General features: G+C 44.3%; 1 protein-coding gene across 1 annotated transcript in view; it reads left to right on the top strand.

Annotated features, from left to right (window-relative positions):
• Window positions 1–15,893, top strand: part of PGM1 (phosphoglucomutase 1) — a 68,322-nt gene extending 52,429 nt beyond the window's left edge. Inside the window, exons 6-9 of the mRNA XM_044671831.1 lie at window positions 510–664; window positions 2,111–2,226; window positions 12,593–12,728; window positions 15,680–15,893. Of these exons, the coding sequence (XP_044527766.1) occupies window positions 510–664; window positions 2,111–2,226; window positions 12,593–12,728; window positions 15,680–15,884 (612 nt within the window). The 3' untranslated portion in view covers window positions 15,885–15,893. The remainder of the gene's footprint in view (window positions 1–509; window positions 665–2,110; window positions 2,227–12,592; window positions 12,729–15,679) is intronic.
• Window positions 15,894–15,967: the final 74 nt, after the last annotated feature.

Here is a 15,967-nt window from a genome sequence, read left to right as displayed (position 1 = left end):
TTGACAAGGTCCCACAGCATATTAGATGGGAGTCGGAACCTTCTGCAATAGGAAGCCCATCTTTAAAGAAATCTACTTTCCTCCCATAAAGGGCCCATTAAACAGTATAAACAACCCGCCTTCCCTGTATCATTGTGGTCTCATTTCTTCTCAGGCAGAGGAATGATTGGTTTCTGAGATGGGAAAAGGTCTCTGGGGTTAAAGGTTGGCAGGTCCCTAGAGGCAAAGGGAGAGAAAAGAGCATTCAGCTCTCACTGAGTTTGTTCCTGCATTTTAATTGAAAACATTTTCTGAACTGTGCAGCATTCAGAGAAGGTTTGGCACGTTGGGTGCTATAAAAACCCGGTTAAAAACCAGCGTCCGAGGGAGAAGGAATGCATCCATTTTTCATTTTATAACTTTATTGCAAAAAATGATTTTTGCTCAACTCGTCCCTCATCGCCCCCTTTTAAAAACTTTCTGAGCTGTTTGATGGAAATGTCTTCCTTTCACTCCTTTTGCTCCCAAAGGACCGAAACATGATTCTCGGAAAACACGGATTCTTTGTTAACCCTTCAGACTCTGTGGCTGTCATTGCTGCCAACATCTTCAGCATTCCTTACTTTCAGCAAACGGGAGTTCGGGGCTTTGCCCGCAGCATGCCCACCAGTGGGGCTCTGGACCGGTGAGTGGCTTCCTTCAAGACGGAGCAGTAGAGGCAGCTTGGTGGGCTTTGGGATTGTCGATGCCATTGTTGGAGGAGGAGAATGAAGCACCCTGAAGATCTCTAAGGTCCAACATTCTCATGAACCCCCAAAACAATGCTGTCCACTTCCTTTCATCCCGAATGGGAAGGACTGCTTAGCTATGACCCAATAAACTCCAGGGTTGACTCCCTGTTTCCTCCAGGATCAAACCCCAAATCCTCTGTTTGGCTTTTCAAGGCTTTAACAACCCGACTCCTTCCTCCATGTCTAGTTGTCTTCCATGGTAACCCTCCACGCCCCCTAGGATCCCACAACGCCGGCCTCCTGGCTGCTTCTCCTCCACAATGCTGCACCTCCCAATTCCGTGTCTTCTCCCTGGCTGCCCCCCATGCACAGATGACTGTCCTTCTTCCCCTTCCCAATGAGGAAACGGATGAGCTGAGATGGGAGAAGGCCGCCATTTTGTCATGCTTGGCTCTAGAGACCTATTCAGCTTAATCAGCATGGAATGGGGACGTGCTACGTGCCAAGCTCGGGGGGCCCTCGGAGCATTTCAGATGGACAGACAGAAAGATAACATTTACAGTAATGGGGATATAATAACTAACATTCACAGGGTTCTTTGGTTCACAGAGTCCTTTAGAGATATTGGGTCATTGCAGTCTGACAACGATCTTGGGAGGTAGGTGCTATTATTAGCCCTACTTTATGCTTGAAGAAACTGAGATGGGCAGAGGTTAAGAGAGGCAGGGCCAATCAGTTAATCAATAAACATTTATTAAGCACCTACTATGTACCAGGCACTGTGCTAAGCTCTGGGGATACAAAATGGGCAAAAAAGAATTCCTGCCTTCCGAGAGCTTATGATCTAATGGGGGAGACAACAAGCAAGCAAATATATTCAAATAAGTTCAATACAGAATAAATAGGAAATAATGAGCAGAGGGGAGATATCGGAATGAAGAGGGGTTCAGGAAGGCTTCCTGTCAAAGGCAGAACTTAATGGGATTTAAAGGAAGCTGGGGGGGGGGCAGGAGGCAGAGATGGGGAAGGGAGCATTCCAGGCATGGAGGGGCAACCAAAGAGAATGCCCAGGGCTGAGAGATGGAGGGTCCTGTTCATGGGACAGCCAGGAGGCCAGAGCCACTAGCTGAGGAGTAGAGTGGTCCTACACCATGTAAATGCCCAGATAATTTCTGTGACTCCTCAAATGCCAGCCCTGAAATACTGGCTCATTTTCCCTTGGCCATCGCCTTCCCCCAGTGCAGGTAGTGCACACTGTTGTCCAGAAGGTCTCCCAGAAGGGGGTCCGCTCTCCTGCGGTGCCCACAGGGCCTGGGCTAGAACGACTGCTCCTCTTTCCCCTCCCTCCCATGGATCCTCTCGCCATCTCACCGTGATGCAATGTTTCTGGGCCTCTGCAGGGTGGCCAACTCTACAAAGATCACTTTGTATGAAACTCCAACGGGCTGGAAGTTTTTTGGGAATCTCATGGACGCAAACAAACTGTCCCTCTGTGGTGAGGAGAGCTTCGGGACGGGTAAGTCGGCGCTCCTGGCCTGATGACTCCTATTTCTGTGCCCGTGAAAGATTAGAGCGGCTGTGGCCGGACTGAAATAGCCACTCTGGGCCGGACGCTCCCGAGATGGCGACCCCCTTTATTTCTATTTTCTGTCTCTATTTCTATTCTATTTTATTTCAACCCTGGCCGAAACACACACTTCCCCTGACATTTTTCGCCAAGAAAACGTGTTCCTTTCGTTTATCCCCAATTGCCAAGTGCAGGAAGTTGGGGGGGGCCCTCTGAGCAGCCCATCCCCCGGCCTTTGGGGAGGAAAGGGAGGGAGAACAGAGTCTTCATCCCCTGGTGGTCAGGGAGACCTTTGTAAATGTTTTCATTTCTCGGAAGAAATATGGAGGTGGGCACGAGTTTCTCGTTTTTCTTTAAGGAGCGGTTTCAGCAAAGTCTTAAATCTTGCTCTTTAATGGGCCCGAGTTTTCTATAATAACAAAGTTATGATTTATTAACATTAAATGAAGGGAGGGTGTGAGGGCGGAGCTCAGTTGCTAGGCAACCATGAAATGAACATGAGAGCTGGTGTGGCGGCAGGGATGGGGTTGGCCGTAGACCAGTGGACCTTTGCCTACCGGTAGTACTACCACTGGCTAGCTCTCGTGTAGACCTCTATACAAACGTTCCCCCTTCTTACCTTCACAACCCACCCAAGAGGTAAGGGCTATTGTTATCCCCCTTTTACAGAGAAGGAAACTAAGATGGACAAAGGCTAAATGAGTTGACCATGGTCAAATGTCAGTTAGTAAGTGGATTTGAATTCAGATCTTCCTGTCTCTAGGACTGTACCAGGTAGTTCTGTGTCCCTTCTTTACATCTAACTGATTATCTAAATGCACCTTCCTTCAATGGCCAACTGGACTCTCACCTACTCCATGAAGCCCTCCTGATTACCCTAAGTGCGGACTAAGCTCCTCTTTCTCTGACTCTTGAACTTTTGATTATAGGATCATACATAGAGATCTGGGGTCGTTTAGTCAATTAACAGGCCTTTATTAATCAATCTAATATGTTTAATCAATCTATTAATTGATTTAATTGATTTATTTTTATATATAAATTATATATGTATAATTTATATATAATTAATTTAGTCAATCAATTAATTAACCAATCAGGCACTAGACTGAATGTTATGGGTACAAATCAAAGCAGAAATAGCTGCTGTTCCCAAGGAACTCACATTCTAATGGAGCCATGGCATATAAACAACTATATCCATACAAGATGTATCCAGATGTGTGTGCGTATATAATATGCTTACCTAGAAATATAGAAATATGCTCTATATAATATATATTCTACTCCAGACTCCAGATTATATTCATGTGTGCACATATATTCATGCACATAAATATGGTTTCTATAATATAGTATATGACATCATATAATAATAATAATTTAGGATTCTGTCCCCAAAGCCATCAAAGTGGGCATGCCTTCCAACTAAGAGATACCCCCCTACTAGCTCTATATCACCAAGAGATCAAAGAAAGAGGGAAAGAAGCACATATACAGGAACATTCTTTTGTAGTGGAAAATAACTGGGACTTAAAGGGGTGTCTGTTATTTGGAGATGATGGTTAAATGAATGGTGGTAGGAGAATGTAATGGAATAAGACATGTCTAAAGGAACAGCTTCAGAGAAACTTAGGAAGTCTCATTTGAACTGATGCAGAGTGATATGAGCAGAACCAGGTAAACAGTCTATTCAACATGACCTCAGACATTTACTAGCTGCCTGACCCTGGGCAAGTCACTTTAACTTGTTGGCCTCAGTTTCCTCATGTGTAAATTGAGTTGGAGAAGCAAATGGCAAACTATTCTAGTAACTTTGCCAAGAAAACCCCAAATGAGTGTCACAAAGAATCAGATATGACTGAAACAACTGAACAACAAAATGTTATGTCTTGGCATTCCCCCATAAACTAAATATTTTCATATAAATTTTCTTTTAAAAAAAATAAAACTTAAACACTAGCAAGCATAAACATTTTATTTTGTAAAGGTGAATCGAAAAGAAGATATTATATATTCAGTCAAGATAATAGTGTGAAGGGGCAGCTGGGTAGCTCAGTGGATTGAGAGTCAGGCCTAGAGACGGGAGGTCCTAGGTTCAAATCCAGCCTCAGACTCTTCTCAACTGTGTGACTCTGGCCAAGTCACTTAACTCTCATTGCCCACCCTTACCACTCTTCCACCTAGGAGCCAATACACAGTATTGACTCCAAGATGGAAGGTGAGAGTTAAAAAAAAAAAAAAAAGATAATAGTGTGACACAGTAGCCAAAAATAAGCCAATTCTAGTATAGACTATAGTCTCACAGACACTCAAGAGCATCATGAATAAATGAATTCTCTTTGCAAAATGCAAATGGAAGAGATTCCTTATTGACGGACAAAATCCAATCAAGTGATAAAACATTTGTTGCACACCTCTCTGCTCCTGTTTGTAGCTGACAACCATCCAGGGCTTTCTCAAAGGGATTCTAGACCATACAACCAATCAAGGCCACCTAAGAATCCACACAGGGAATCCTAAATGGATGAAAAATGTTGATTACCCCGCTTAAACCTCAACATATCACATGTATCTGGATGAGTAACCCACCAAGTTAGGGCATCGATAGCTATTATCTTATACAGGCCCTCCAGAGAGCTGAGCCCTACACTAAAGAGGAGGAGGAGAGGAGCTGGATTGCTTTGGGACCAATATTACCACCAAGGAAAGAGTGGCCAGATGGGGCACTGGAGTGGATGTGGGGGGAGTCAAAGACTAGGAAGTAAAAGGAACCCCCAAATGCCTTGCCCAGAAGACCAGTGATTGATGGTGGGAGTCCTGATGTTTTTCTCAGAAGTGTCTAGCTGACAGATAAAATGATGTCTGTTAGCAGCAGAGAGCCAGGGAGCACAGGAGGTCCCCTCTGAAGATTGCCCATGCTCGGTCCCAGAGTTCAGGGCAGACTCGTGGTCCACAGCCAGTTGGCACAGAAAAGACATCTGCTTTGCTGTTGACAATGGCTTATCTGCTCTGTGGGGAGATTACATTAGAATTTCCTTGGGTTTCAGGTTAGCGAATGGGGCTGAAATGAGATTCGCTCGAATTCCAGTGGGATCTTGGAGGCTAAACAGCCACGGTTGTTTGGCATTGAAGGGACAAGAAGGTGGGGGTGACTTCAAGTTGCCTCTTAAGGCATGTTGTCCAGTTTAATAAATTAGATTAAATTTTGCTTCTTAAAAAACTAGAATTTCCAAATGGAAAAAAGAGATGGAAATAACTGGGTTACAGTTATTGATAAAGATACAAACTCCAAATAAAACCATTTGCTGCCCTCAAAGAACTTACCATTGTTCTTTTTTGTGGGGGGAGGATACAAAATGTGAACAGATAAATGTATACATGATAATTTGGGAAAGGAGGCAGCTCTGAAAGCTCCAGGATGATTAGAAGAAAAGCTTCCAGCAAGAGGTGGGTTGGGGAGCCTTGAAGGTAGCTCAGGGTCCCAGGAATCAGAACTGAGGAGGGAGGGAGTTCAAGGCACAGACACTGCCTTTCTAAAGGGCCCAGAGGTGGGAGAAGAGCAAGGAGGACAGTCTGGCTAGAATAGAGATTGAATTAAGGGGAGTGGGGTCCCATAAGGAAGGGGAGCTACAGTGGGGTCTGGAAGGGCCTTAAATGGCAGAGGGGACTTTGTCTTTTATCCCAGAAATGATAGGAGCTACCGAGGGTTGTTCAGCCAACATGGGACATGGTCATGCTTATGTTTTAGACAGAATATTTTGGCATCTGTAGGGAGGTTAAAATGAGAAGGGAGAAACTGGTATCTGGGAATCCAATTACAAAGATGTCTCAATAGTTCAGGATGGATGAAGGGATCAGATCCTCGGTCAGGTACCTACCCAACAGGAAGGCAGAGAAAAAGCTGGTTGTGAGCTGCCTTTTGGGGATAGAATTGACAAGATTTTGACCACAGGCTGGAAAAGTCAAGGAAGATCCCAAGCTCACAAGTCTAGGTGAGAGGAAGCTGCAGGTTTCTTTCAATAGACAGAACAAGGCATGTTTGGACAGAAAACGGCCTTAGGGAGAAAGATGATGATTTCTGTTTTGGACCTGTTGAGTCTGAGACGTCTGTGGGACAGCCAGTTGGAGATGTCATGTTGGTGACCTCAGACTAGAGCTCAGAGGAGAGAACAAAGCTTGGATGGACAAGCCTAGGAGATGCCTGTGGCTAAGTGATGTTTGAATACAAAGCATAGTGCCTCACATACCATAGCTGCTTAATAAATGCTGGTTTGGTTGGATTGATAAGGGTGGCAAATTTCCTGTGACCTGCAAGCTGCCTTAGAGGCCATCCACTTCAGTGTTTTATCTATTCCTAACTAGATTTGGATTTATCCAAATTCTGCTTAAAAGTTTCTAACAGTGGGGACCTCAGTGCTTCGCAAAAGCAGCCCATTCTTAGGATTAGTTAATAGTTCCTTACAATCTGTAGTAAGTATACTTTTTTGTCTAAAACCTATTAGCAGTGTTTTTGTCTTTCTATTACTTTTCTTTCTGAATAGACCCCCACCTCCACGAGCTGTCTCTGATGACAAAGATCATATAGCTGGTTAGAGGTGGAGCTGGGATTTGAACTCGCCTTATGACTCCAGATTCATTGTTCTTGGCCCTGTACTGCCCATTCTCAAACTTTGTGGTCTCAAGGCCCATTTACACTTAACAATTATTGAGGACTCTCCAAAGAGCTTTGGTTTACGTGGGTTATATCTATAGATATTATGGCATTAGAAATGAAAACATTTTAGCGTTGTCGAGAATGATTTTGACCTGGTGAGCTCCCTGAAAGGGCCTCAGGGACCTCCATATTCTGAGAACCACAGCACTGTGCCTTAGGAATAGCACCCATTTAAGCTCTTTGATTTGGGCGGAAGATGCCTCTCTGTGGTTTTCTATGGAATCCAGAAAACATTGAGCACCTATGATTTATAAGTCACTAGGCTAGGTGCTGGGGATAGAGAAACTAAAGGGGAAATCGTTGCTACCTTCAAGGAATTTGAAGTCTCTTGGGGCATGCTACCTGTAAAATGCTAAGTTTATACACGGAAATCTGAGGAGGGAGAATGAAGGGTTCTGATAGAAGCTTATACTTGAGCTGGACCTTGAAGGAGTTAGGGATGCCAAAAGGCAGAAATAAAGAGGGGTTGTCTTGCAGGAATTGGGAACAGCATGGACAAAAACACTGGAGGATGCCCTTGGGTGTTACGTGGAACAAATCTACCATCCTTTTGACATCACAACATTTAAGGCACTGAAAGATGGCTATCATTTATCTTCCTCCCTCTCTCCCTATCTTTCTTTCTTTCTTTCTTTCTTTCTTTCTTTCTTTCTTTCCTTCTTCTTTTTCTTCCCTCTCTGCTTCTGCCCTCATCCAAAGAATGAATACATATCATGAAAAATTCCCAGGTTTCTTTGCTCTCCAGTTCTTCTAGGTTATTATTTTTTTTAAGCAAGTTGTGAGGTTTCTGTCCCTGAGTTCCCGAGAATGGGTGCAGCTGTATATACTTAGCTGAACTATTGATCTCCTTATTTATAGCTGATTTAATTTCCACCCCCCAATTCACATGTTAGGAGGCTTTCTGCATGCAGAGTGTCCTCAGGAAGGATGAGGAGCTGGCCTCAAGGCTTCAGGGATTAGAATTCTGTCACTTGCTTGGAGTAGAACATGATTGATTTTGGTAATTTTCTAGACCCTCGTGGAGGTGACCTATTAATTTATGAAGCTTTCAAAAAGCTGTTGAATTCGGTGGGTGAGAAAAGACTCAGGGATAAAATGTTCCTTGCCCTGGAATGCTGCCCTTTTGGAAGGATCAGAGCCTGCTTATTAGAACTTTTGGGGAGGACGGGTCCCTTTTCATTCCCCCAGATCATTTAGAGCACTTGTGGAGGAAGAAGGTTGGTAGTCACTGAGAGTCATGCCATTTTGTGACCATATATAGCTTGCTTCCTTCTCTAAGACTGTTTCATCCTCTGTAAAATGACAGAATTGGGTGTACCCTGTTTGCCTCAGTTTCCTCTTTTGTAAAATGAGGGAAACTGCTTAGCTGACATTTAAGATCTCTCCCAGATCTGTATCTGTGTTTCTGTCTAGCCATCTCTCCCCTGATCAAATTTGGGAGACAGCAGACCTGTTAGACAGTAATAGAGCTGTCCTGAGTCTGGACAGTGTCAATTGCAAAATGACTTCAGAGGAGGGAGAGCTCACTGAGGGCTGCAGGGACCTGCAGAGGCTTTGTGGGGGCTGGGGAGAGTTCTCATATTCTGTTTTCCAGGGAGGGACTGTACCTCTCTGGAAGCATGCAAGGAGAAGTCCTCTTTATACAGGGCACCTCTTTCCTGTCCATCTCCCTGTGAGAGAGTGATGACTCTAGGGAGGGAGATATCCCTCCCTCCAAATGCCACATTCATGAGTGTTTTGCAGTTCTGGAACCGTTAGGGCTTCGTTCCCTGGCCAGAGCCCATATTTCTCTTGGCCAGGACCCAGGATCTGCCCTGACCAAGCCCAAGCTGTCCTGGTCACAAGGAGCTGATTAGGCAGAAGCCAAGGGACAGGTGCTTGGAGGCGCTGAATGGGCACTATTTCCATAATGGGTGGTCAGAGTCTGGGCTTCAACAAGTGAGATTAGACTCAGGGGTGTGCTTTCAGACATGCTTTTGAATTATACTGGTGTGTGTGGGGTGTTACTGCATTTGTTTACATCACCTCCCATTATCCTTCCCTGATATTTTATTGCTGATGTGGGAGTGGGGTAGGGAAAGAACAGGACAAAGCCCTGGTGTTATGAGTACCCTGGTGGCAGCCACAGCCGGGCATAGGTTTTCAGATGCCTTGAAGAGATTGGTAGAAGGGCATGAACAGTCAAAAACGGAATTGTGCCCATTTATGTTAAGTGATTACTAGGTTCAAGGATTGGGACATTCAAAGATAAATACCACAATCCCTGCCCTCAGGAAGCTTGCGGTCCTATAGTAGAGATAGGATAGAGACCTTAGAAGACATTGAATCCAACCCCCTCCTTTTACAGTTGAGGAAACTGAGACTGGAGTGGTCAAGAGACTTGCCTCTCAGTCCCAAAGGCAGTAAGTATCTCCATACTTTTGAATCAAAGAAGCCTTGATTTAGAGCTAAAAAAAGACCTTGAGAATCATCTGGCCTAACCTTTTAATTTTGGGAGGAAGAAACAAATCCTCCTTTTTTCAAGAGCCTCCATGAAGCTTTCCAAGAATACCCCCCTTCTTCTACTAAGCTCGAAGTGATCTTTCCCTTGTAGATCATAGGGTCACAGATAGACTTTAGAGACCATTGAGTCCTTGCTTACTTTACAGATGAGGAAATTGAGGCACAGGGTACTTAAGTGAGGGAGGGTCTCTGCCCCCAAATCCAGAGTTCTTCTCACTGTCTCCTGCCTCTAAAGTGTCTTCATCCTATTTGCTATAGTATGGAACCATATTCCTATTGGCCTCAGTTTGACTGTAATTTCCCAGAGGACAAGAACAATGTTCTTTCCCATCTTTGTGTCCTCGGTACTGGAGCAAGATGTTCTGTAGAGGTTTGTTAAAATAATTGAATCAGGATTGAATAAACTAGACTGAAATAGTAAACTAGACTACCATTCTGCTCATGCTTTAAAGTTGACATAGTCCTTTTACATGCATTATTTCATTTGAGTATGATAGCAACTCTGTGAGTTTGGTACTATAATTGTTCCCATTTTACAGATGTGGAAACTGAGGTAGGCACCTGCACAAGGTCACTGAACTATTAAATATCTGAGGGGAGATTTGAACACAAATCTTCTAGGCTCTAAGTATAGTACTTTTTACTTACTATGTATGTATCATGAGTTTAATAAAGTAACTATTGAGCATTTATTAAGCTCTTCTTATTTATTATTATAAGCCAGGCACGTACTAGGCATTTGGGATCCAAAGACAGAAATGAAGGTTCCTGCCCTCAATGGGCTTATTATATTCTACCAGGAGAAAAGCAAACAGTAAATCCAAGTAATTTATAGAGAAGGGATTAACGGCTGAGGAGACCACCTAGGGAAGGTCTCATGGAAGGGTGGCATTTGAGCTGAGCGGGAATTCCAAGAGGATGAGGTGTGGTGGGACAGTCTAGTCAGTCCATGGGCCCTCATCAAGCTCCTATTATGTGCCAGGCATTGTGCTAAATGCTAAAAAATATAAGAGGAAGCAGAAGGTGCTCACGAGCTAATGGGGAAGACACCACAAGAAGAGTCATGAACAAATGAGATAGTCTCCAGGATAACCTGGAGGTAATCTCAGAGGTCAGGTACCAGTAGGAAAGTAAGGAGGACAAGGACCTCAGAGATCATCTAATCTAACCCATTCATTTTACAGATGAGGAAACTGAGGTAGGGATGTGACTTAGGATGATGACTTAGGGAATGGAGCAGAGGACTGTTCAGATTTGAGGAGTTCAGGGTAGGAGAAAGGAGAGGCAGGGAAGATTTAGTAAAAAGTGACTCCTTCAGGAAGGACAGACCTTGTTACTGCACCATGATGACAGGTCCTAGGAAGTTGGAGACAGACACCTTGGACTTGGAGGCTAAAGGAAGATAATGAGTGAGGATTGATTAACTCAATGAATGAAAAATGACTCCTCTGTCTGACTCAGCCTGAAGTCTGAGACCTTGGGCAAGTCTCTTACCTTGCCTCATTTTCCCCATCCATAAGATAAGGAGATTGGGTCAGGTGACCTCCAGTGGTGCTACAAAAAAATGAGTTAATGTATAGGAAAATCTCAATGAATTAATGTATAGGAAAACACTCTGAAAAGGATAAATGTCCTTACAAAGTATGTCAAGAGTTGTAAAGCAGAGTGGTTATGAAGGGAGCTGCCAGAAAGGGGGTAGCCAAAGGCTAATAAATATAAATATTAGAGTTAAAAAGGGTCTTGGATCAAGAGCTAGGTTGGAATTGGGCTTCTCATTTTATAGATAAGCAAATCAAGCCCCAGGGGAGTTAAATGACCTATCCAACATCACACCGATTACACTCCTAACTGGTTGCTCCATTCGTTGTTCAGTTGTTTTAGTTGTATCTGACTCTTTGTAACCCCATCTGTTTTTTTTTTTGGCAAAGATTTTGGAGCAGTTTGCCATTTCTTTATCCAGCTCATTTTACAGATGAGGAAATTGAGGCAAAAAGGGTGAAATGACTTGCCTAGGATCACATAGCTAGTAAGCGTCTGAGGCCAGATTTGAACTCGTGAAAAGATGTTTTCCTAACACCTGGCCCAGAGTTCTAATCCCCTGAACCCCTTTTGGATCTTAATTCTGGTGCATTCGCTCTGTTGATTATTTCCAATTTCTCCTATCTCTAGCTTGTTTGTTCATAGGCACATAAGTAATTGCTTAATAAATGTTCATTGAAGGTGGAGGTAGCTCAGTGGATTGAGTCAGGCTTAGAGACAGGAAGTCCTGGGCTCAAATCTGGCCTCAGACACTTCCTAGCTCTATGACCCTGGGCAAGTCACTTATTCCCTATTACCTAGCCCTTACCACTCTTCTGCCTTGGAACCAATACTTAGTATTGTTTCTAAGACAGAAGGTGAGGGTTTAAAAAAAATGTTCATTGATTGAATGTCTTAACCAAAGCCACATAGATAGGAAGTGGAAGAAGCAGAAATTTCAAACGAAGTCACAGGATCATAAAGAATGTAAGTATCTCAGAGGCCATCGAATTCAGCCCCAGAATATTACATCTGAGGAAACTGAGGCCCAGGGAGGTCTGGCACCAGAATCCCAGAATCTGAGAGGTGGAAGAGATCTCTGCAGCCATCTGGCCTAACCCATGCACCATAACATACCAGACCAGTGGTCATGTAGCCTCTGTTCAAAGACCTCCAAGGAGAGGAAACCCCTCACCTTGCAAGGGGACTGCTTTGTTGTTGGGAAGTTTGACTCGGTTTCCAGCCTCAGCTAGACATCTGACTTCTACCTCTTGTATCTGATCTTGTCAAACAGAACAAGTCTAATCCTCCTATGTAATAGCTCCTCCAATACCTCAAAATAGCTACTTTCTTCTCTTATAACAAAATGCCCTCATTTCCTAGATAAACCCCATTAAGGACTGGTCTAAAGTCACCCAGTTAGTTCATGTCCATCTTCCAGTCCAGCATTCTTCTCATGGCGGCATGGTTAATGGTTTAACTCAGGACTGACTCTCTTCAGGACCTCTAGTGGGGATGACCGCTCTTTGAGAGATGGAGCTGAAGCTCTTTTTGACTTCTCTCTGCTTCTCCCCCCAGGCTCTGACCACATTCGTGAGAAAGATGGACTGTGGGCTGTCCTGGCATGGCTCTCCATCATTGCCAACCGCAAACAGAGTGTGGAGGACATCTTGAAAGATCACTGGCAAAAGTTTGGGCGGAACTTTTTCACCAGGTGAGCCATCCTCTTCAGGTGACTCGACATCCCCACATTTTAGCTTGGCCTCTGGCCAAAGCAGTGAATAACCACATTTATTCAGCTGCCACCTATTAGGAATTTGTGAGGCACCCCACAGGCTGCTGTGAAGTTGGCTTTCACTTTATCTGTGAATAAGATCTGAATTTCGTTCAACTAAACTGACATTGATTGATTATTTTTAGTGCTTTTTATTATTATTAGAGCTCAGAAATCCTTGAAAAGAGGCAAGATGAAGGCACAGATTCCTAGAAATGAGATGCAGTCATTATTTGCAAGTACAGATTTGCTATAGAGACCAAAGTCAGGATTTTGCCTTGGAAAGAATGCTGTTCTCTGTCTGCACTGAATGAAGATAGTGGGAGAAGAGAAGACATGGGAGCCCTTTAGAGCCTTGAAGGTAGCTCCCATCTGTAAAGGGGGCAGGGTTAGAACTCATCTGCTTAGCCCTAGAGGTAGAACAGGATTCATTAGGATTCTGCAAGCGTCTGCTAGCACCTACTATGTGCCAGGCACTGGACTAGGTGCTGGGAGATACAGAGACAAGAAAGAAGAGTCCCTGTCAGAAGGGAGTTTTCAGTCTAACTGGAAAGCTAACTCATGTGCAAATAAGTAAATAGGGAAGGCACACAACGTAATGTCAGGTTTGGAGGAGAGGCAGTGTGGTAGATTAGAAAGAACGTTGACTCTGGAGAATGAGGAGATCTTGGTTCAAATCCTGCCTCTGTCATGTACTATCTGCCTGACCTTTCCTTCTGGGTCTCAGTTTCTCTTTCTCTTTTTTTTTAATTTTAATTTTAAATTTTAATTAATTTTAAATTTTATTATAATGCGAAACTCACTTCCATATTGTTCATTGTTATAAGAGCACAGTCATACAAACCCCAAACTCCACAATAAAACCATAGTGACACTGATGTGAAAGAGAATATGCTTTGGATTTGTATCCATCTAACTCCAACAGCTCTTCCTCTGGACAGTTTGTTTCCCTCATCTTTAAAATGAGAGGATTGGGCTTGGGTTCCTTCTACATCCATGGTCCTCTGGCTTAGGAGGACAGAAAAGACCTGGAGTTGAGCCTTGAAGGAGGCTGAGAATCCCGGGGCAGCAGTCTCAGGTGTGCCGATTTCGGTTCCATGTCAGGATATCAGAAAGAGTGTTCTAACCATTAGAACGGTTACCGAGTGGAGTGGGCTACTCCCACAGGATGGAGGTGTTTAGTCAGAACCCATGGAAAATGCAGATGCTTTGACTGGATGACCTTTGCCATCCTTTCCAGATCTGACCTCCCTGGTTTGCCCTCTGGATGTGATCTTGTTTGCATTATTGATGTGCCTGGGCAGCTGTTTCTTTATAGGTAAACATTAGCCAAGTCCTGATCACATTACTCTATCCCAAATCTGAGCTATCTCAAATTAGCAAGGTTAATTCTAGACTGTCCTTTCCCTGACAAGATCCCTCTTAAGAGCCCTGAGATTAGGGGCATCATAAAAACAAAGAAGTGGGTGTAATTACATACCTATTCTAACTGGTTCAAGGGGAAGGGGGTCACTCTGGCCCTGGCCAGCCTCCCCACTCTTAGACACCGGACTTTGGTCAGTTTTGCCATCGTTGTTACTGTTCCCTGAGGGTCGCGGCAAGAAACATTTGAAACTTGTCTTTCAAGCCATTGGCTTTTCCTACATGTTAATGAATATTATTGAATAATATACGTCTGCAGAGGACTTAACGGTTTCAGAGTAATAAATAACTCAGAAAAAATATCACAGCCTGGGAGTTTCCCAAAGGATTTAACTCTAGAGGGTGTCTTAGAAATTACATAGTCAAGTGTCCCGACTCCATGCCCAGATGAAGCAGCCAATGGGTGGAACGTTGGCCATTAGCCACAAAAGCCAGTCCCAAGTTGACAAAGTAGGGATTCTGCCTCAGCTCTCCAGGGCTCCGTCCCGTGTGTCCCCTTGGCCAAGATCACGCAGGCAAGTTCATCAGGAGATGGAAAATTGGTCTAAACAGTTGTTCAGAGCCTAGGTCTGTGCTCTTTCCTCTCCCAGTGGGGCAATTAATCATCAGAGAGGGCAAAATGCTCTACGTCTACATTTCTAGGAGTGTAGATCTAGAGTTGGAAAAGACCTTAGAAGTCACTGAGTCCAACTCCTCTGTTTTACAGAGGTAACAATCTCACAGAGGTAAGGGACGTGCCTTGGATCCCACAGCTAGTGAGTATCTGAGGCAGGATTTGAACTAGGGTCTTCCTGATTCCCAATGCAGCAGCAATGTGCCCACTCTACCACCTACCTGCCTACTGCGCCATTTTAGTTCTTTACACTGACTTCTCTGGATAATGGTCATAAATAGAATGAGACTTTAAAGTTTGCCAAGTACTTCGCATACATCGGATCCTACCTCACGTATAATTGTTGGGGTTTGTCCTTTTCCAAAGAGGACTGAAGACATCCCCAGGCGATTTCTTCCCTTGTGCATGAATTAGATTGAAGCGAGGCAGAGGTGGACAAAGTCCTCAGCCTCATTTTCTCTTCCAGAGCCATCAAGACAAAAGTCATGTTGACTGATGATGGCTTGGGATGCCATGAACATCTGAAAAAGCTCTGACATATCATTAGGTCCATTTTATAGATGAGGAAACAGAGGCTCAGGGAGGTGTGACTTGTCCAAGGCAAGCTGGGGGCTCCATGGTGCACAGAGCACTGGTTCTGGCCTCAGAAAGACCCGAGTTCAAATCTGGCCTCTGGGGGCAGCTGGGTGGCTCAGTGGATGGAGAGCCAATCCTAGAGATGGAAAATCCTGGGTTCAAATATGGCCTCAGACACTTCCTAGCTGTGTGACTCTGGGCAAGTCACTTGACCCCATTGCCCAGCTCTTTCTGCCATGGTCTTAAGTAATACTGTGTGTCTTTGGGATTTCCCTACCAGGTATGATTATGAAGAGGTGGAATCGGAGGGTGCCAACAAGATGATGAAGGACCTGGAGGCCCTCATGTTCGATCGCTCCTTCGTGGGCAGGAAGTTTACGGTGGGCGACAAGACTTACACCGTGGAGAAAGCAGACAACTTTGAATATAGTGACCCGGTAGATGGGAGCATCTCAAGAAACCAGGTGGGAGCAAGATGTGGGTGAGTGTGTGTGTGTGTGTGTGTGTGTGTGTGTGTGTGTGAGAGAGAGAGAGAGAGAGAGAGAGAGAGAGAGAGAGAGAGAGAGAG

This window comes from Gracilinanus agilis, chromosome 4, assembly GCF_016433145.1.
Source record: "Gracilinanus agilis isolate LMUSP501 chromosome 4, AgileGrace, whole genome shotgun sequence".
NCBI classification, from domain to species: Eukaryota; Metazoa; Chordata; class Mammalia; order Didelphimorphia; family Didelphidae; genus Gracilinanus; species Gracilinanus agilis.
Note: the sequence above shows the minus strand (reverse complement) of the source record. Positions and strands in the feature narration are given on the sequence as shown.